At 45.0% G+C, this 23,057-nt stretch overlaps 2 protein-coding genes across 31 annotated transcripts in view; one reads left to right on the top strand and one right to left on the bottom strand.

The window, feature by feature from the left end:
- LOC147033690 (NACHT, LRR and PYD domains-containing protein 12-like) overlaps nucleotides 1-23,057 on the bottom strand; it is a 1,146,930-nt gene that overhangs the window by 293,256 nt on the left and 830,617 nt on the right. The gene's annotated exons all lie outside the window — the stretch shown is intronic.
- LOC147033697 (NACHT, LRR and PYD domains-containing protein 12-like) overlaps nucleotides 1-23,057 on the top strand; it is a 517,878-nt gene that overhangs the window by 470,857 nt on the left and 23,964 nt on the right. For 8 of the 9 annotated variants that reach the window (XM_085871814.1, XM_085871813.1, XM_085871821.1 and 5 more), the window contains 2 exons: nucleotides 9,764-9,847; nucleotides 11,230-11,310. The exons of the other annotated variant lie outside the window; for it this stretch is intronic. In XM_085871814.1, coding sequence (XP_085727940.1) covers nucleotides 9,764-9,847; nucleotides 11,230-11,310 — 165 coding nt within the window. The remainder of the gene's footprint in view (nucleotides 1-9,763; nucleotides 9,848-11,229; nucleotides 11,311-23,057) is intronic. 9 annotated transcript variants of the gene reach the window in all.

Here is a 23,057-nt window from a genome sequence, read left to right as displayed (position 1 = left end):
GAGATGATCTCAGAGTGAAAGGTCTAACAAGAGGCCCAGTAAGGGATCGTGCAGCCTGGAAAGCAGCCATTAGGTGATCCACGGCAAACACATGCAAGCATGGAAAAGGCGGTAAAACGATGATGATGATGATGATGATGATGATGATGATGATGATGATGATGATGATGATGATGATGATGATGAAGGAACTGAAGAGAAAGCAACCTTGTTCAAGTCCATCAGGAAAAGCTCCTCAGCATGAACAACATTCTCAACTTGACCCAAAATGTGGTTTCCAAGGTATCTCCAAGGTAAGAGTGGTTCACCTAAAAAGGATCAAATGGTACGAAGACGGAAGGCCATCATTCATCACTTTACGTTGATAAGTCCTTGACCACCCTCAGATGTTGGTAAATTTAACTTTTCTGATCGTAGACAATGTTTTCCGGACCAGAAAAAGTGAGGAACACTCTTCTGTATTTCATCAACCAAACCAGTGGGTGGTGACAGAGCCAGAACCTTGTGCCATGGGATGGAAGTATCAAAGTAATTAATTACCAACACTCCAACACATTGACACTGTTATCATTGGCTGAGTAGGGCTTTCCATTTCAGTAAAAGTAATTTGATGTATTCAGGCAAGCCTTCCCAGTTACACCTCATGAAATTAACAGGACCAAGAAAAATTCCCCAAAACTTGATCCCATATCTCATCCAAGTGACAATTGTGGGGAAGTGGGGGTAGGTAAGTGGGGGTAGGTAAGTGGGGGTAGGTAAGGGGTTTGAGTCACAGTGCTTCTGTTTTTAACCAGTTGATTTTTGCTGATTAAGCTTTGTTAAAGATCTATAAACCATGCATTATCTTGACATTGTCATAAGAGTGTTTGTTGTGAACACACATATCGTCGGCATAAGTAATGATCTTTATAGTCGGGTTTAAACCTCGAACAGTGAAACCACACAGAGACTGACACAGCGTGTTTAAGAGGGGTTCAAGGGATAGGGCAGAAAGGCACATGAAAGGGGACAACCCTGTCTAACACCTCTTTCAGCACAAAAAGAGGACACAAGTTCATTGATAATATTGAGTGGAGCAAATGTATAAGAATAACATAAATGTAAACATGACAAAATAAATGAGACCATGCCAACGTCCTTACTCGGGGTTGAAATCAACTGTCTAACTTGATATTTGAAGAACTTATGAAATGTTTTTTGAAAAATTAGTGATACCGAAAATCGCACCCATTTTTTGGTGGGTACGTATGTTCAAATACAATTTGTGAGATGTTCGCAATCGAGGTGACCGAGCAGGCCTCTTGATTATTAATCCTAAGACACTAAACTAAAGAAAAAATGAGGCCTGCAAAGTATAGGAAGCGGTGTCTGGTAACTCCTAAAATAGCGGCCTTTCTGAGTTTGGATCCCTGACTATAATAATGTCCTTGAGGAAGGGGGAAAAGCGTGAAGCAATATCTTTGGAAAAGATCTTCTTGTCCGTGCACAGTAACGACACTGGTCCCCACTGTGAAATGAGCAAAGGATCACTTTTCTTGGGAAGCAAGGTAAGTACTGCCCACCTGCAGATCAATGGGGGTTCATTCTTTTTGAGGTTCTCCTGGAACACCGAGACCAGTTCGGGGCCAATTAGGTCCCAGAAAGATTCAAAAAATTCTTCTGGCAATCCGTCAATGCCAGAGATGATTTTCCTTTGCCAACGCTCTTTTGCGTGATGTGGAGTTCCTCAAGAGGGTGGCTTCTCCAGGCTCTGCCTTTGTTCTGGGGTTAAGGTGGAAATACCATCAAACAAATGGGGGACATCATTGAAATCAACCTCAGTTGTCTTTTACAGGTTGGAGAAAAAAATTATCTTCCCTCTTGATTCCTTCAGGGTGAGTGATGACAGAGATGTCAGGGTGTTTTAGGATGGTAATTTGAGGGTGAGGAACCTTCGACTCAAAATGGAAGAAAAACCAGGTTGGTGTGTCCAGGAGGTTGAGATGTTGAAAATACAATCTTGTTAATTATCCTTGTGTTTGGTTCTCAATCATTGTGTGAAGGAATTCCTTCTTCTCCTTCAGTCTCAGTATTTGTTGAGGGGGGGAGAGGGGGGGAAGGGGTAATTTTTCCGTTTTCTTTGGATCTGTAGAATTTCCTTTTCCAAAATGGCCTTTGTTTTACGTTCTTCTTGTGTTGTGAAGAAACAACACCTTGTGTTTACCTTTTTGGTGAAAGTCCCTAAATTGTTCCTTGGTATGATCCCAGCATAAACCCTGATTTATAAACTGATTTTATTGATTTACTAAAATAGACCAAACATCTTTAAACGTGGTCCGAAAAGAAGGGGTTTCTAAAATGGTGACATTTAGTTTCCAGAATGGATGATGATTCAAAGATAACTGTGGGTGTTAACTCACAGGAATCAAGTGGTGATCTCAAAAACCGGAGGGGGAAATTCCTGTAGTGGGGGAGGGATTGATAAAGGGTGAATTTACATCAATCCGTTGTAGCCGAGCTGAGGGTACCTGGTTATTTGTAACCTGACACCAGGTAAATCGATGGGTCATTGGGTTTTCTTAACACCAGAGATCATGGAATCTAAAATATCTTATTACATTGGTTGGTAATTTAGCCGGTCTGGGATGGGGTTCCACACCGTTCCTGTCCAGATTGGGTTGTAGAGTACAATTAAAATGACCCACCATGATAACACACCTTTGTAAACATTTCCCTAGTATAAGACCCAAACCTGGTGGAGAACCGTTGTCGGTCCGTCCTGTTTTGAAGGAGTATAAACATTCAATAATGTAAAATTAATGTTATTAGTGGTAAACTTGATGGAGGTTAAGTGTCCTGGGATTATATCCTGCAAGGAAAGATCTGATGGATGGAAAAGGGGGTTCAATAGAAAATCAACCCCAGCAGGACGGGGATTGGAATCTCTGAAAAAACTTATCGTTTTTATCATGGGGTTCCATTCTACACGGGATGATGGAGTGGTGTGGATCTCTTGTGAGAAAAGCACATCTTGTTTCCTTTTTTCGTGTGAGCTTAACCACTTGAAGTTTACACAGCTGACTCGCTCCACCATTGATATTTAAACTACCAAAGATCATTGTTTGAGTTCATCTATTGTTGTCACAATGTACTTCTTTAACCTGGTACACTGAGGTTCAGTGAAGTGGTGCTGGCTCGGCCGGTGGATCATGTTCCTCTCCGTGTTGATAAACCCGTGCAGGTCAGGAAAATGATCTTTGATATCGATTTGTCTTTTACTGAAAGTGTGGTTCAGGATTTACAAAATTTGAGTTGTTGATACGTTTGACTGGTTTGTTGTGTTGAAATCCTCCCTTCCATAAGATTCCCCTTCAGACATGTCGGAACCACAATCCGGGATACGAGACTGGTCGGAAATCTGATAAATGTGCTTCTTTAAAATGCGTGAGGAATTTTTGAGGAAAAGTTGACAAACCACTTTTTTATCATAATTTGGGAATGCTGAGTCCATTTTTGCTGTCGTTCACCCTCTCCTGTGACTCTAAATGCCTCAAAATGGCCAAAAACAAAATGGCTGCCAAATATGCTATTTTACTGTATTTTTTGTATACCTTCCTAAATTGAACACAACGTTGAGTACTCTCCTCATTCAAAATGCATCATGATGTCCAAAGTTATCTTCAAATATGCAAAATACTGTTATTAGTTTCTTAACATTGGTTCATGGTGTCCTAGTCCGGGAGCAGAGAGGGTTAACCCTGCATTGTTGTATTAAGTTTTTTTTACTGTTGATTTTGGTAGCCAAGGGTCTCGATTTTCAGAAACTGCTTGATGACATGTTGTCACACTTGAGCAATTTGAGAAATTCAAGATGGCCGCCATTACCTACAAATGACCATAACTCCCTAACTATTCACCCGAGGAAGGTGATTTTTGTCTCTATACCCATGTTTTAGGCGTCAAGCTCTCCATTAGATCTAAGTATTATGTTAATATCGTCATACATAATGGTAATTTCCAAGTTGGCTGCCAAGATGGCCGCCGTAACACGAAAACTGGCATATCTCCTTAACTATTTACTCCAAATTAGTCATGAAGGTGTCTATCACTGGGTATTTTGGAGATACCTATCTGTATCAGATCAAAGTTCATATACTGATGATGTCATCTAGAAATCCAAGATGGCTGCTAGTTTACAAGCACTGGTATATCTTCCATACGATTCAATCTTGGGGAAAATATGAAAAGGTTAATGACCACAGGTGTTATATTATCACAAATGTTCTTTAATTTTAAATGTGAATTCTCACACAGACTACCAAAAGCATATTATACAATTCATATTTAAGGGTGCCTACCACTTCACCAAATAATTTACACTGTTGTACATTGTGTTGCCCATGTGCATCGCAAAGACATGCAATCAACTATGATGTTGGGTTACAGCAACCCTGATTATAGCAGGCGCAAAATATTGTGCATTTCATGTTTGCATAGTTGCAACTACAAGCACATGAACTTCATGGAGTGGTACTGTGGCATCCACATTTTATTAGACGTAGTACCATCTCTGGGGCTAGCTCGACTTCATCAGGGAGAGTGACTGGTTGAAGGGACTTGTTTTGGTCATCCTTTACCCAACCATATTCCGTTGAGTCCAACTCGGGTGGATTCTGCGCTTCCAGTGACTGCCACACCGAAGCCTGATGGCGCGCTCTTTTAACATTTTCCTTGAATGCCTCAGTTGTTGGTGGCAAGGTGCACAACTTCGGCGTTGATGACCCTTTGCCTGTTTTTGACAGCCATACATTTAACCTTGTCTCTGACATTGTACTACAGTTTGTTTGTCCATAGCACACGGAAATGAAGGAGGTAGCCTGTTGAATAACAGATTCCATAGAATGCCCTAGTGCACCCAACAAGTTAAGTGAGTGCCCCGATCGAAGTTTTTTGAGTACATTGACCTTTCCAATTCCAAAATAGGAGGCAATCATGTCACAGCCAGAAAGTGCATGTGCCGGGAGTATTCCTTCGACTATCTCAGAATGCTTCTGCACAGTTTTACCTATATCAACCATGTCTTCCTTTTTCACACGCCAAATGGTGTCTTCTTGGACTGTTTCACCACTGTTACTATCTGGTTGTGTGAGCAGCATGGCAAGGAAATGGGTGGGTGACTTTCCGTTTGGAGACGATATGTCAGTATCAAAATTGTCTACAATAACCTGAACCAAGCTTGAACTTGAAGTTGATAGGCCTGGTAGTGAAGGTTCCATGGTTGTGGATTTGGCAGCTGAATGTTTAAAACACTGTACTTCATCGTAGGTACATGTAACACCATACTCTTGTCACACGTTAATAAGTTTTTTTGATCTCCTCATCTTGATGCCAAGAGTAATTTGCAAACTCGTGGGCTGGTTTTTCATCACCCCAGTTACCATTGATCAAATGAGAAGTGAAGGTAGTGCCCTATCCAGGTTAGGAGACAGCTTCCCTAAAAGTTTCATCAAAGTGTCACTCACAGTCTCTCTACATTCCTGTCGGTTAACCCAAGTATCATAACAATCTTTATCTAATGTTATTAGTTTGACCTCATGCCTGATGACTTTGCACAGTTTATTGATTGTTACATCAATGTCATCGTCCTCGTCTTGAACTAATCGCATACATTTTTCAGCAAGATCACAAGCTAACAATGTCTGCTAACCCTGGAGACTTTAAAACCACCAACTCATCTTCGAAGCATTCACATCGCTTTGGGACAATTAAACGACGTGTCAGCCTGTCACCCACAAATTCTTTGTATGTTTCATGCAACTCAACTGAATTTGGGAAGCCGGATGAGTCATTGATCATTACAACAAGTGATTCAAAAGCACGATCAATGTTAACTTTGCTATCAGACTTGGTTGCAGCTGAAGCCACATTTTTTTCTTACAAAAAGCTATTTCGGCAATCCAGATGATTCCTTGCATCAGCTTCGTGAAGGTCACTTTAAGCGATATCTACCCTTTGCCGCACAATGTCTGATAACTCGTCTTGACGCCGTTTGCAGGCTTCAAGAATAGTTTGCTTGAGTGACTTCTTGCCACCTGCACCGCCTATTTCCCGACATCAATATGCTGGTCGCCAACGTTTTGGGTTTTTCGGATCATTTTCAAAGATCGTTTTCCTCTTCCTCAATGAGGAAACGAGTGTAAAACCGTCACAGATGTTCATATTATCAGGAGGGTTTGAGTTTGACATTGTATCGTCTGTCGCAGTAACCCGGGTCGTGTTCATGACAATGTTGGGAGTTGGAGGTGAAGCAGTGTTGGCCGGAGAGGATGTCTGATGCCGATTTGGGACAGAAACGTTTGAAACGAAGCTGTTCATTTCCACAAGCAAAGCATTTTAATGTTTCTGTTGATGAGTAGACTTGGTAATCGTGGTTATTGTTACGAAATTTAAGAACAACGTTCAATACGTTATCAAGGTTGGATGTGGGAAGTACAATGCACACGTCGCTGGAAGGACACGATGTGCTTCACCTGTTCGTTCCGAAAGCCCAGAGGTGACATTTTGATCTGGGACATCCCAGTCAGGTCAGGTTCGATCTGTGACCTGCTACAGGTACCATGTAAACCTGTACTAACCTGTTCCATGGTCGGGTTGTCGGCGACTAAACCGTCTCCCCCACCAGGTTTTCTGGTGAGGAGGGTGTTTGGATATGGACACCCAGCAGGATTAAAAACAAAACCTGTCAAAGGGCGGAGGAGCTCCTTGTGAGCCAATGGCCATCCATATCTCGTGCCCAACTGTGTCTGCGGACGTCGTCCTGCAGTTGGGTTACTTTTTTATTAGGAGGTTGGTGGCAGGATTTGCACTCCGGCCACCGTAAAACCCTTCATTCCGCAAAATGCAAAAACCCCAAAAAATCTGAAAACTCACTCCGTGGGAGTACCTCCTGTGCAGCTTCCCTTCGCAGGGCAGCTCACCGGATGACGGGATTGGGGCAAAGCCTTCGGGACCCCCAATCTTTGATGATAGGAGGGAAACCACGGGGTAACATCCCTGGGTCAGATTGCGGGAGAGTGTGTCGGAGTGGTGCTGAGGTGTCGTCCACCAGACGGCGGTCTCCTTGGGTTAACCTGAGGCGGTCCCTTCGGGTGGGTGCCTGGAATGTCCTATCCCTAAGAGAGGATGATCACCTGTCTCTGTTATCATCTGAGCTCAAGCGTTTGGACATCGGGATTGCAGCACTCTCTGAGGTTCGGAGACCAGATTGCGGCGAAATAATGGTGGGTGATTACACCTACTATTGGTCTGGTCGCTCTGATGGTTACCATACCCAAGGAGTTGCTGTAGCTGTGTCCAATAAGCTGACCCCAATGATAATTGAGGTAACACCGGTCAACGAGAGTATTATGAGATTAAGGATTCGTCACTCCTTAGGTGTCATTTCCCTGGTCTCTGTTTATGCTCCGACTCAGGCGAGTGATCTCACCGTGAAGGATGCATTCTACGCCACACTCGAGTCTGTGGTTGATCAGTGCCCCAGACGAGATACACTTCTCGTCTTGGGGGATTTCAATGCATCGACTGGAACTGATAGGGACGGTTATGAGGTGTGTGTTGGTCCCCATGGGTCAGGAACTATGAACCAGAAAAGCACTAAGTTCCTTGACTTTGCAAGAAGTCATGGACTTAGGGTGGCTGGTTCATGGTTTCAGCGCCCACAAGCTCATTGCTGGACTTGGTATTCCAACGCTGGCGGTGTGGCAAAGGAGATTTACCATGTCCTCATTGACGGTCGTTGGAGGATGATCCAGAACTGCAGGGTCTACCGGAGTGCTCAGTTCCTCAATACTGACCACAGGCTTGTTGTAGCAACTCTAAAGCTGCACCATAAATCCTGGAGAATGGTACCATCCCAGCCTAGGCTGGATGTTGCCAAGCTCAGGGATGATAGAGTAGCTGAGGAGTTTGCGAACAGGCTGAGTGGACACTTGGGGGGTCTGGGTGCTTTGGGGGGTCCTGAAGAGTTGTGGAACGCCTTCAAGACCACCGTCCTTGATGTTGCCGGTGGATGCCTTGGAGCTCACCGCAGGGCAAAGAAGAATTTTGTCTCAAGGGACACTGGATACCATTGACCAGATTTCGCAGGGCCAGGCTGAATGGCAGAGCTGAGCTGTTCAGGGAGCTGAGGCGTAAAACTGTACGTACACTGAGGGTGGACAAGGAGGCCTATGTGCGAGGAATCTGTGAGGGGGTAGAGCATCACCTGTGGACAGGTGATTCTCGTCCCACTTACAGGGGAATTCGCGCATTATGTTCATCCAAGCCCATCCCTCGGAGCACTGCAGTTCGAGCAGAGAGTGGTAGGCTCTTGACAGAGGAGTCTGAAGTGAAGGCCCGCTGGGCCGGTTACTTTGAGCGGTTGTACCAGGCTGATCCCCCAGCTGTCGAGTTGGACGTCAAGGGTGTTACAATCCCTGTTGCTGACCCTCGAATCAACTGTGGTTCACCATCGCTTGTGGAAACAAGGGCTGCGGTGAACCAGTTGAAACGGGGCAAAGGTCCAGGGATCTGTGGCATCCATGCTGAACTTCTCAAGGCTGGTGGAAATGCTGCACTCGTGTCGTTGCATGCAGTTTTGTGCTCTGCCTGGAACACAGGCATCATCCCAACTGACTGGAAGAGGGACCTTGTTGTCCCTCTCTGGAAAGGGAAGGGTGATCGCCAAGACTGCAACAACTACCGAGGGGTGACGCTGCTCTCAGTGCCGGGAAAGGTCTTTGTTCGGATAATTCTCGATAGGGTTCGCCACCATCTGCTTGAGCACCAACGTCCAGAGCAGTCAGGCTTTACACCAAAGAGGTCAACGATTGACCGTATCCTTGCACTTCGTGTCCTCACCGAACGCAGACGAGAGTTTCGGCAGGGGCTGCTTGCAGCCTATGTTGATCTCTGTAAAGCGTTCGATTCAGTGAATCGGGATGTCTTCTGGAGGATTCTTGGTCTTCGTGGGGTGCCACCAAAACTGATCTATCTGATGTCTGAACTCTACTCTGGTACTGAGAGTGCTGTGAAGTGTGGTGGTACCATCTCTGACTTATTTCCAGTTGTTACTGGAGTTCGTCAGGGATGTGTACTTGCCCCCACACTTTTCAGCACTTGTATGGACTGGATTTTAGGGAGGATGTCAGAAAGATCAAGTTGCGGTGCATCGTTTGGCAATGTCAAGATCTCGGACCTTGATTTTGCAGATGATGCAGTCATCTTTGCGGAGACTTTAGACATCCTCTTGGGGGCCCTCGAGGTGCTGAATGAGGAGTCGGAGCCGTTGGGATTACGGGTTTCTTGGGTCAAAACTAAGATCCAGGCTTTCGGTGACATCTTGGATGCTGCTGTCCTGTCTGTGTCTGTTTGTGGTGAGCATGTTGAGGTCGTGGAGAGATTCACTTACCTTGGCAGTGATATTCATGTCACTGCTTGCTGCGAGTCAGAGGTCAATAGTCAGAGGTCAATAGGGTTTTAATCCCATCATTATATAATTGTTTATGGAGAGGGACTGGTTTATAATCCCATCACTAGACAATTGTTTATGGAGAGTGACTGGGTTATAATCCCATCATTATATAATTGTTTCTGTGGAGGGACTGGGTTATAATCCCATCATTTTATGGTGTTGATATGATTTATAAACAGAACTATTGAAATGGTGAAAGTATTCCCAAGGTTCTCCATGTTGTTTACAGAATGATAATCTCAGGGTTTTTCTCTTTCCCTCCTTTACCATCAGTTTGACTGGGAATCCCATCGGTGATGAGGGATTGGAGGCGTTGATGGAGGGTCTGATATCACAAACAAAGTTACGAACCCTCGGGTGAGTGGGAAGGGGATTTGGGGGGGTAATGAAAACATCGTGACGTCATAATCCCTGATCGTGGAATTGATATTTTTTTTAAAACGAGAAATCTTAGAATGAAGAGATCGTTTGGACCGTCATGTCTGTGTCACACCCTCAACGTTTTTTTGACAACCTGAACCATCCACCTGCACACAGGTATTACCATGTACATGAAAAACAAACAAAGGTGTGTCACCACCTTTCACAGGTAGAAAACAAAGCGGACCTTGCGGTGCTACGTGTGGTTGCAGACTGAGTGCCTCAACAACAATAGCCACAATATGTTTGATAAAGAATAATCTGATGAAGATGAAGGTCACGGATATAAATAAACATCATGGTGGAGGGGATTCGTGGACAAACTGTGATTTCGTTTCCTCCACAAACACACACAGGGTTATACAAACCAAATAACACTAAACATTACTTACTATATATAATCGGTCATCAAAATCATGATAATAATAATAATAATTATAACAATAATAATAGTCATCGTGGTGTCGGAATTTTTCCCACAATTTGTGGCCATGGAATGAAAAAAGGCAGAGGGGGTTGAAGGAGAGTGGAGGGGGCAGGGGTGGAAGTTATCAGATTGTGTGGGAGTTGGTTGGGGGGGGGTAGGGGGTTTAGGGGTGGTGGGGGTGGGGAGTTGTTGGGGGTCGGGTTGTGGAGGGTATTTTACATTGTTGTTTCCAATGTTTGATTGTCTATGATATTTCACGAGTGTTTGATGTTTTTATATTCGGTAATAATAGAGGATTGTTCACCTGTATGAACCGTTGATGTTCAACACACACCTGGTTCGTTGGATCAAACAAGGAAATCAATCACTGATGTAGATTCCTGGATTACTCTCCCTCCCTCAATGATTGAAAGTGAATTTATCCAGTTTTCCACCTCATTATCTTCTTCAACAAACATTCAAACTTCACACAAAGAAACCAAGTCAGCAGAACTAACCTCGTCCACACCATTCTGTCCCCATTTCCCCCACACCTTCCCATTCCCTCCGCATTTCCCCCACCCCTCCCCCTTCCCTTCCCATTTCCCCCCCCCCCCCCCCCTTCCGTCCCCATTTCCCCCCCCCCTGTTTATATAACTCGAAACTGTTCATTGAGATGTTTTATTTATTTATTTCTCTTTTGTACAAACTTGTTCCCACAATCCAGGGGACGATGTCTCACGGAAAGGAGGTTTGTACTATTATCGGTCACGTGACATTCAACCTGTTCATTTTCAAGTTATTTAATTATCTCTTAACCTGTAACAAAGATCCTTCTAATAGAAGTCGTTTATCGAGAACTTTCTACTGATGTTTCTTTGTTTCACTCCTTGGAGTTTTTATCTCTTCACAGGTTAAATGAATGTAACCTGAGCACCAAGTCTGGGCCCATCCTGAGGGACCTGAAGATCATCAACAACTTGGAGGAACTTGTGTGAGTCCTGAACTGTTGTTGAGATTTTTGTTCTTCTTCTTCTTCTGTTTCCCTGAACACGGATTAGTGAATTCCCATCACAGGTTTATAAATAAACTCCATGTTTAATTTCCTGTAAACTCCCTTTTCCTCGTGCTCTGTTCTCGCGTTTTTGGAGTAGTGCGGCCTGTCATTTACACCACTCTTTAATTTACCTTCACGAGTGTTTGTAATTACACGGTTCGAGTGTGTGAGTGATGCTGTGATTTAATTTACACTCTGAACACCATGAACACGTGATCGTTATAAGAGATGATGTGGGATACATAGATTTCCTCCCTCTCGCTCGTTTTCCCGCCTTCCCGTCCCTCAGTTCCTGTAGAGTCCCTTTACCCTTTATAGAGAGAGTAGCGACATCGAGGGTCCAGAAAAATCTTATCACGTGATTGCGTGGAGCTATTTTGATTCCATCGCGGACAGGATCGGACGCATACCGGGCGCGTTTTAACGTTCCCGCTGTACACAGCGTTCCTATTCGTGTTTTACATCGATTTTACGACAAAATGACAGGTTGTTGCGACTTTGGGTACACAGATAGAACTGAGAAGGGATTCAAGATGTATAGATCTCCATCAGATGCTAAAAGACGGAAAATCTGGGAGGACAGAGTCAGTCGTGTTGGATGGAAATCAACTTCTTATTCAGTTCTATGCCAGGTCAGTGTGATGGTGGTCATGGTCCCATATGTGTATATTTGTGTGCTGCGAGTGAGACTGGCCTTTGCTTTGGCTTTCCAGGCTTGTTATCCATTGCTTGTGGATTAATTAGCACTTGAAGGGGAAGGCATCTTGATTTAAAATTAAGTTTGAGTTGGAGTCTTCGAGCTAGATCAATTAATATTGGGTCTAGACTCTAGATCATGTCTCCAAAGTCAGACTCAGACTCAAAGTCAAAGTCAAACTGAAGTCAAAACAAAGACGAAAGAACGGAGAACGAATCCGGGCAAACTCGGCCCACAGGCTCACACGGCCCACTCTTCAAAGGCAGAGTTAGGGTCAACACTAACCCTAATTCTGACCCTAACTCTAACCCTAAACCTGACCCTAAACCTATATCTAACCCTAACCCTAAACCCTCACCCTAACTTTTAAGAGGAGGTTATACCAAAGATTTTAAATCTATTGGTGTGGGTGAAGACTGCCAGATCTCAGGATACTAAACAGGTCGACACCCCATAGCAGCATAGAAGGGAGCCCATCTAACTTCTGAGTGAAGCATGGTCGGGACTGGCTTTTATCTTTGGGGGGGGGGCATGAGGAGGGGGCATGCATTGAATGTATGTATTTGTCTCTGTTGATTTGAATGTGTGAGGACATTAACTTGTGTTTGTGTGTGTGACTTTCAATTTATAATTTGTATGTGTGTGTGTGTGATTGTAAATATGTAATTTGTATATGTATTAGAGATTGTGTGTGTGTGTGTGTGTGTGTGTGTATGTGTGTGAGAGAGAGAGAGAGAGAGAGAGAGAGAGAGAGAGAGAGAGAGAGAGAGAGAGAGAGAGAGAGAGAGAGAGAGAGAGAGAGAGAGAGAGAGAGAGAGAGAGAGAGAGAGAGAGAGAGAGAGAGAGAGAGAGAGAGAGAGAGAGAGAGAGAGAGAGAGAGAGAGAGAGAGAGAGAGAGAGAGAGAGAGAGAGAGAGAGTGAGACAGAGACAGAGACAGAGACAGAGACAGAGACAGAGAGAGAGAGAGAGAGAGAGAGAGAGAGAGAGAGAATGAGGAGGCCGGGTGGGGTGGGCTACTCTCTTTTTGGTGGGATTAATATATGATCGGCAACATGCAGCAAAGTTTAGATTAATAATTTAAGTATGAAAATTAAACAAACACAAATATATACCCACACACGATAAATAAGGTCAAACAACTGTAGAAATACAAAGATAACTCTTAACATTGTATTGTACATGTACACGTATAAACAGGGAGGTGAGAGTTCGAGTCTCGCTCTCGCCTCCCTGAAATTAAAATGAGGCTGAAATAAGCAGCACGTGGACTTGTCTAGTTCATTCCTTCTTTGTCATGTTTCTAAATGTCTGTGACTGTTAAATCACAAACAGCTCTGTGAATTTCTTCTTTATCATATATGGCTCTTCGTTGTCATAAATCTTCTATTTTGTCATCTTTACATAATTTGTTCATTATCAACATGGAAAAGACCATTTCCATCTCTCATACACAGAGAACATAATGGAATACACGGTTCAATGCACTAGCGCCGTTCGGCGGCTCCGCACGCGCACCACACTGAATGGACTCAAAATGGCGTCAAATTGTTAGTTGTCGCTACTCTCTCCAGAAAGGGACTCCAAGTTCCTGGAAACCCTCCATCTTCAGTTCGTCCGTTTGGTCACGTGTTCACCATTTTGTGTGTGAATTGTTCCTCTGCAATTGGTGAACCCTTTGTAATCATCACTGGAAAGCGTCCGTGGTGAAGCGAGGTTGGTAGTGTGAACACAAGACAGAGGAAGGTGATCAGTGTTGAAGTAAAAATGGATGTTTTCGGGCAGGATGAAAGAGATGATCGTACAGCTGATATGAAGGTGAAGTGAAGACGTTTAACGTTAGTTGTTGGTGGTTTTGGAACTTCCGGAAGAGTAACAACTACCACACATCAGAATGACCGGAGAGGATGCTGCTGCCCACACCGAGACTGCCGAGAAGGTTCCATGATGGAGGAAGGTGGATATTCTCCAAAACAAATGTTCTCCAAAATTCTCCAAAACAAATGTTCACAAAGGGCGGAGGAGCTCCTTGTGAGCAAATGGCCATCCATATCTAGTGCCCAACTGTGTCTGCGGACGTCCTCCTGCAGTTGGGTTACTTCTTATTAGGAGGTTGGTGGCAGGATTTGCACTCCGGCCACCGTAAAACCCCTCATTCCGCAAAACGCAAAAACGCAAAAAAATCTGAAAACCCACTCCGTGGGAGTACCTCATGTGCAGCTTCCCTTCGCAGGGCAGCTCAACGGATGACAGGATTGGGGCAAAGCCTTCGGGACCCCCAATCTTTGATGATAGGAGGGAAACCACGGGGTAACATCCCTGGGTCAGATTGCGGGAGAGTGTGTCAGAGTGGTGCTGAGGTGTCGTCCACCAGACGGCGGTCTCCTTGGGTTAACCTGAGGGGGTCCCTTCAGGTGGGTGCCTGGAATGTCCTATCCCTAAGAGAGGATGATCACCTGTCTCTGTTATCATGTGAGCTCAAGCGTTTGGACATCGGGATTGCAGCTCTCTCTGAGGTTCGGAGACCGGATTGCCGCGAGATAATGGTGGATGGTTACACCTACTATTGGTCTGGTCGCTCTGATGGTTACCATACCCAAAGAGTTGATGTAGCTGTGTCCAATAAGCTGACCCCAATGATAATTGAGGTAACACCGGTCAACGAGCGTATTATGAGATTAAGGATTCGTCACTCCTTAGGTGTCATTTCCCTGGTCTTTGTTTATGCTCCGACTGAGGCGAGTGAACTCACCGTGAAGGATGCATTCTACGCCACACTCGAGTCTGTGGTTGATCAGTGCCCCAGACGAGATACACTTCTAGTCTTGGGGGATTTCACTGCATCGACTGGAACTGATAGGGATGGTTATGAGGTGTGTGTTGGTCCCCATGGGTCAGGAACTATGAACCAGAATAGCACTAAGTTCCTTGACTTTGCAAGAAGTCATGGACTTAGGGTGGCTGGTTCATGGTTTCAGCTCCCACAAGCTCATCGCTGGACTTGGTATTCCAACGCTGGCGGTGCGGCAAAGGAGATTGACCATGTCCTCATTGACGGTCGTTGGAGGATGATCCAGAACTGCTGGGTCTACCGGAGTGCTCAGTTCCTCAATACTGAATACAGGCTTGTTGTAGCAACTCTAAAGCTGCACCTTAAATCCTGGAGAATGGTACCATCCCAGCCTAGGCTGGATGTTGCCAAGCTCAGGGATGAGAGAGTAGCTGAGGAGTTTGCGAACAGGCTGAGTGGACACTTCGGGGGTCTAGGTGCTTTGGGGGGTCCTGAAGAATTGTGGAGCGCCTTCAAGACCACCGTCCTTGATGTTGCCGGTGGATGTCTTGGAACTCACCGCAGGGCAAAGAAGAATTTTGTCTCTCAAGGGACACTGGATACCATTGACCAGAGTCGCAGGGCCAGGCTGAATGGCAGAGCTGAGCTGTTCAGGGAGCTGAGGCGTAAAACTGTACGTGCACTGAGGGTGGACAAGGAGGCCTATGTGCGAGGAATCTGTGAGGGGGTAGAGCATCACCTGTGGACAGGTGATTCTCGTCCCGCTTACAGGGGAATTCGCGCATTACGTTCATCCAAGCCCATATCTCGGAGCACTGCAGTTCGAGCAGAGAGTGGTAGGCTCTTGACAGAGGAGTCTGAAGTGAAGGCCCGCAGGGCCGGTTACTTTGAGCGGTTGTACCAGGCTGATCCCCCAGCTGTCGAGTTGGACGTCAAGGGTGTTACAATCCCTGTTGCTGACCCTCGAATCAACTGTGGTCCACCTTCGCTTGTGGAAACACGGGCTGCGGTGAACCAGTTGAAACGGGGCAAAGCTCCAGGGATCTGTGGCATCCATGCCGAACTTCTCAAGGCTGGTGGAAGTGCTGCATTCGTGTCGTTGCATGCAGTTTTGTGCTCTGCCTGGAACACAGGCATCATCCCAACTGACTGGAAGAGGGGCCTTGTTGTCCCTCTCTGGAAAGGGAAAGGTGATCGCCAAGACTGCAACAACTACCCAGGGGTGACGCTGCTCTCAGTGCCGGGCAAGGTCTTTGCTCGGATAATTCTTGATAGGGTTCGCCACCATCTGCTTGAGCACCAGCGTCCAGAGCAGTCAGGCTTTACACCAAAGAGGTCAACGATTGACCGTATCCTTGCCCTTCGTGTCCTCACCGAACGCAGACGAGAGTTTCGGCAGGGGCTGCTTGCAGCCTATGTTGATCTCTGTAAAGCGTTCGATTCAGTGAATCGGGATGTCCTCTGGAGGATTCTTGGTCTTCGTGGGGTGCCACCAAAACTGATCGATCTGATGTCTGAACTCTACTCTGGTACTGAGAGTGCTGTGAAGTGTGGTGGTACCACCTCTGACTTATTTCCAGGTGTTACTGGAGTTTGTCAGGGATGTGTACTTGCCCCCAAACTTTTCAGCACTTGTATGGACTGGAGTTTAGGGAGGATGTCGGAGAGATCAAGTTGCGGTGCATCGTTTGGGAATGTCAAGATCTCGGACCTTGATTTCGCAGACGATGCAGTCATCTTTGCGGAGACTTTAGACATCCTTTTGGGGCCCTCGAGGTGCTGAATGAGGAGTCAGAGCCGCTGGGATTACGGGTTTCTTGGGTCAAAACTAAGATCCAGGCTTTCGGTGACATCTTGGATGCTGCTGTCCTGTCTGTGTCTGTTTGTGGTGAGGATGTTGAGGTCGTGGAGAGATTCACTTTCCTTGGCAGTGATATTCATGTCTCTGCTGGCTGTGAGTCAGAGGTCAATAGACGTCTGGGTCGAGCCTGGGGAGTCATGGATTCACTGGATCATGGGGTTTGGCGCTGCCGGTACCTGTGCGGGAGGACGAAAGTCCGAGTCTTCAGGTCCTTGGTGCTTCCAGTCTTGCTCTATGGGTGCGAGACTTGGACTCTGACCAAGGATCTGAGACGGAGACTTAATTCCTTTGGTACCAGGTGTCTTCGGAGAATCCTTGGCTATCGCTGGTCAGATTTTGTGTCCAACGAGCGGTTGCTGAGAGAGACTCGGATGAGATTTGTTACCTGCATAGTCTGTGAGCGTCAGTTGCGGCTGTATGGACATGTGGCTCGTTTTCCTGACGCGGATCCTGCTCACCAGATTCTCTCAGCGAGGGAGTCTCATGAGTGGAGGAGGCCAGTGGGCCGACCACGTGCCTCATGGTTGCAGCAGGTTGACCATCATCTCAAGGAGATGGGGATGGGCCTGGCATCTGCCTGGGTGATGGCCAGACGGAGGCCCCTGGAGTACCGGTGGAAAGTGGACGCAGTGACGCGCTGTTCTGGCACATGCTCCCATACCTGACCTGACCTGAGACGGGTCTGTTTTGGAAGAGGACGTCACGTGGGAGGTACATTTCTCGTGAGGACAAGATCACACCTGGGGGGTTTAAAGGAGAGAAAGATCGCTTCACGCTGATGTTGGGAGGAGACGCTGAAGGTGATTGTACATTGAAACCGTTCATGGTTTACCATTCAGAAAACCCCAGGGATATGAAGGGATATGTTAAAAATGTCCATCGGTATTCAAATCCCAAGGGCAGGATAACAGGTATTTCGTGTGTAACAGGATTAATTGGAGCTCGACCAAATCACGACAGGGACGGGAAATGGCGGGCCAGGAACTATTTTATTACACTCTACATATCAATACGCAAGGCTGTAAATCCACCACAACAAGTAAAATGTTTTGTGAATATTTTATCTCCCAGGTTGTTCCCGAGTTGAAGGAATATTGTGAGAAGGAGAATCTGAGTTTTATAATTCTCTTCCTCCTCAATAATGCCCCAACTCATCCAACATCCATCCAGGACCAAACATGGAGATTGTGTTTCTTCCACCCAACCACGACATCTCGAATTAAACCCCTGGACCAGGGAGTTATTGATACATTCAAGCGTGTTATCTCCCAATAACATTTATAAACCTGGTGAAATCAACTGATAATAATCAGATGATTGTAAAGGAATTCTGGAAGGCCTTCACCACAAGGGATGTTTATGTGATGTTGAGGAGTCTTGGAGGGAAATCACCCGTTCCTCCATGAATGGAGTATGGGAGAAAGTTTCCTCTCAATGTGTTCACGGCTTCAAGGGTTTCAAAGTGAATAATGATTTGACCAAAGCACCACGTCACATCGTCAAGATGGCCAACACTGTCAGATTTGATGAGGTCGACGAGGGTGATGTACAGGAGTTGCTGGACTCGTACCTGGAGGAGTTCTCAACATCTCCATCTTCGTCAAGGTCACATGACAAAGATGATCTCCCTCCTCTATAACTCCTCCACCTCCTTCCCCTCAACACTTCCACAAACAACACATCAGCAGCAGCAGGAAACATTGTGTTAAATCCCCTTTATTTATTTTTTCTATTTTTAGTTATTTTTAAAGACAACATCACATGGTTGTGTTGACAAAATGTTTCATTGTTTATATCTTAAACATTACAATTTAAATAAAATAATCCACTGTCATTGTAAAAAATAGAACAATAACAATGAGGACTTACGCAGCACTCCCCCAAACCTGCACTCTTCCTCTTCTTCTCCTTCTTCTTCTTCTTCTTCTTCATCTTCTTTTGGCTGCTCCCGTTAGGGGTCGCCACAGCGGATCATCCGTATGATCCGCATCGTGATTTGGCACATGTTTTCGCGGGATTCCCTTCTTGACGCAACCCTGATCGCCTCTTACGACACAGGGATATGGTACACCTATTTTATCCGGGGTATACACCGGCCCAGTATACTGGTACTCATTTCGCCGACCTCGGAAGGATGACAGGCTGAGTCAACCCCCTGGTGTATTAATTCAGTGGCCCAACGGGGCTTGAACTCAGGACCTTTTGGATCCCAAGCCGCTGCCCTAACCACTGCACCAACACCAGGACTCAGGACCTTTTGGATCCCAAGCCGCTGCCCCAACCACTGCACCAACACCAGGCTCCCCCGAACCTGCACCTGTTACATGATTTATTTTGGCGAAATTAGTTTAAATTTACAAGTTTTTCATTTCCACGACTATGTTCAAGAACACAACTATGATGTAAATCAAGAGGTTCCTATAATTAGTTCAACATTTCATGGAAACAAATCAAACACTTCCTGTGTTCATTCAATTATATAATTATTCATGGAGAGGGATATGGTGAGGGTGATGTTGGAACATCAAGGTGTGTTAACCACCGTGGGAAAACAATTTAACCACCTTGGGAAGACAATTTAATCAACATAAGAAAACAATTTAACCACCATGGGAAAACGATTTCACCACCGTGGGAAAAAACCGTCTGAAGTAAGTAGAATGTGTCGTTTTGATTATTCACCTATCCTACGGAGTAAAAGAGGGGTGAATGTCCAAAACGTCAGTTTGTCTTTTCTTCTCCCCTGTGATGAGCAAAGCTCGATCAACATTCTGTTCATTCCGTCTATTTTGATTATGACGTCATTTTGATAAATAAATAAAATCTATTCATGAATTTCCATCATTCACACTTTTATTTTATGACTATCAGAGCCGACTCGTCACTTTGCTGAAGGACCAATTATTCATCGTATTTGTCGTGATGGACCAATTAGTCATCGTATTTGCCGTGCCGGACCAAGTGGTCATCGTAATTGCCGTGACGGACCAATTAGTCATCTTTTTGCCGTGACAGACCAATTAGTCATCGTGTTTGCCGTGATGGACTAAGTAGTCATCATATTTGCTGTGTTGGACCAAGTAGTCATCATATTTGCCGTGATGGACCAATTCTTCATCGTGTTTGCCGTGACAGACCAATTAGTCATCATATTTGCTGTGACGGACCAATTAGTCATCGTATTTGCTGTGATGGACCAATTAGTCATCGTATTTGCCAAAAACTTTGGGTGAGAAGGGGAAGGAAAGGAAGACAAATTTACCCATGCATTGAGTGCTTTATCCCCTTACCCCTCACCCCCCCCCCTCGCCGTCCTCACGTCCTCACTCGATGAAGGAAAGAATAACACAGGGGGAGCAGTTTCATCACAAAAGGAATGAAACACGAATAATATCGATATGAACCAAACAAACAAGGGTGTGGGGGTGAGAACGATGCGAAAGAGGGTAAACCAAAGATGTGAAAGAGGGGAACAACCAACAGCAAAGGAAGCTCCCAGCTCAACAAAACCACACAGCCGCCATGACGCCACACCCAGCTCACAGACTGCCAGTTTGGGGCGAGACAGAGAAAGAGAGAAAGAGAGAGACAGACTTTTGACTTATGAAGTCCTTTTATTAACACAAAATATAAAAAAATTAAAATAATTACATCAACCATTGGTGCTTAAAAGCAATGAAACAAAATTACAAAATTACAATTTAACAAATCAGAATAAAAGGAGGAGAAGGAGGAAGAAAGAATAAAATAAATAAAGAAAGAAGAGAACATTAACTTTGTACATTAACCCACAGCACACTACAAAAGTAGTACGAGTTGCTTCTGACGAACCTCACAAATTCCTTCCTACCGTCAAGTATTCGTGAACTCATCGAGATTTTTACTATCTTGGGAGAAAGACAATAAAGTTTTATTCTCGCTGACACGAGAGCAGTAAAGACAAACATGATGTCACATTCCCCGATGGGTTTTCCATTTAATTTTTCTCTCCTTGTGAGATTTATTGCCAGTTTTCCAGTTGGTATAAGAAATCTAAAAATATATTTTCCTAATTAGGTTTGTCATGAAAACCAAAAATAAAGGAACGTAAAGAAAACACAACATTCATTTTGTGTGATACAAAATTAAACCAATTAAATAAGGGAACCAATCTCACACAATTAATAAAGGCCTGGAAACCATCTTCTGTACATTTACAAAACGGGCAACACGTAGATGGAGGAGAGGATTTACTTGTTTGCCTCTTGGAAAGGACTATCCAGTGGATCAACCTCCAACTGGAGATCACCGGACCTTTTAGTTAACAACTTGTTGTTCAAAGAGTCCCATACAGTTTCAGAGGGGGGTCCGGCAGGCATCAGTCTCTTCCACCGAGTTACTCTATTCAATGGTGTATCCCCGAGCAGTAATTTGACACAAGACTTGTAAAGTTATTTGCTGGTTGCCTTTTAAAAAGAGGTTTAATCCCATTCTCATTGGGGTAAGTTGTGAGGAATAAACTGTTTGATTAATTGGGGAAAAGCTCACTCATTAAACAATGATTCATGTTCCTGGGTCCAAACTAATCCCAGTCAGAACCCGATCCGTGTGACCTCTCTCAATTCTTCACCAATCACTCTTCTCGAGCGTGTTCCTGTGAGGTCGGCTATTTCCTGTGCAGATTTCCACCAAGAACGTGAAACATGCCGGAGGTGCCGTACTTTTGTCATGCCCGCTGATATAAAATGTTGGCAGAAGTTCCGACTTCTGGGGATACTGGGGAAGAGAAGATGATAGAACAAAGGTTCTTGAGCGAACATCTTAATTGCATCGGTGTCTTGCTGGCGGCACACTGAAAGGCTCTGCCAGGCATTCAATAGACTGATAGAAATCAGAGAGAGAAGATGTGTGAACACATTGAAGCATGACGAGAAAACATTCACGGCCATATCTGAGCCCACTGCTTGCTGCAGAATGTGAGAAGCCAGGAGATTGTTTGGTAATTGCTATTCAGACATCAATTTTTTTCACATAGCATAGCCGAACGGCCATGATCCGGCTCCTAATGTCGACCATACCCTGGCCATCTTCAACCAATGGTCGGCATATAATGGTTGGTCGTAACCAGTGAGGCCTCCCCAGAAGAAGTCCAACAGTTGCATTTGTACTCTGTTTTACAAGTCTTCCAGTGGTTGCAGGCAAATGACCCTGTGCCACAAAAAGGAGGCAATTAAATTGTTAATGACCATGACCCGTCCTCTTCACGAAAGGTGAGGCTGGGCTCTCTTCCACCTCCTCAATCTTTTTTGCACCCGTTCAGCAACACCATCGCAGTTTTTCTGGCCATATTGTGGAGACCCCAGAAAACCTCCAAGATATTTATCACCTTCATCCACCCATTTTACCTTTGGATGAAGATGAACTGGTGGGATTAGTGTCATTCCAGGTAGATTGCTTCTTACACATGGAACCCATAGATAAAGCTTTTCTGTTTTTCCAGTTCCACTTTCAAGATGAAGCTGAACAAAACAAGTCGAAACACCTGACAAGAGCAGCAATGTCATTGTCATCCTTTACAACCACCGAGACATCATCCGCATCTCCTGATAAAATAACTGAAGGAAACTCAGGAGATATAACCACTCCAGTGAGGTTCTTCCTGAGTAACACGAGAAGAGGTTCTTCCACAAGGCTGAATAATAAGCCAGAGACTGGCAGCCTTGCCTTCCCCCCTCTGTACCTGCATGGGGGAAACAAGCTCATTGTTTACCTTAACTATACTGGATATATTATTCTATAATAAGGCAATGTAAGTCCTGATATTAGTCCCGAATCCATAAACTTCCCACACATTACACAGAAAGCCATTGTCCATACTGTCAAAAACCTTTGCAATAATAAGAAAAATTTAACCAAAGCCATTATGTACACAATTACCCTCCATCAAGTCTCTTATGCAAAAAATGTTATCATATCGAGATATGCCCAGGATACAAGAACCCTGATCAGGATGAACCAGATCACCGATTACTTTTTTTAGTCGATTTGCCAAAGATTTGGAAAGGATTTCATAATCAGTGCCGAGCAAAGAGACAGGTGGCCAATTCTTCATGTGTCACAAGTCATCAGCCTATGGAAGGAGGGACATTACCGCTGTTCTCAGGATTGGAGGCAGTTCTCCATCAACAAAGTCGATTCCAAGACATGAATCAGTTCTGGGCCGAACAGGCCCCAAAATTCCAGGCAAAATTCAGCCGGCACGCCATCAATTCCTGGAGCACTTCCTGAGTCCATTCCATCGAAGGCTTGGGTTAACTTCTCCAGTGTAATTGGTGAGTCCAAGTCTCAAAGCTGGGGC

This window comes from Eptatretus burgeri, chromosome 2 (genome assembly GCF_056783735.1).
Source record: "Eptatretus burgeri isolate ZD-2024b chromosome 2, Ebu_testis_v1, whole genome shotgun sequence".
Taxonomy (NCBI): Eukaryota; Metazoa; Chordata; class Myxini; order Myxiniformes; family Myxinidae; genus Eptatretus; species Eptatretus burgeri.
This window is presented reverse-complemented; position numbering and strand designations above follow the sequence as displayed.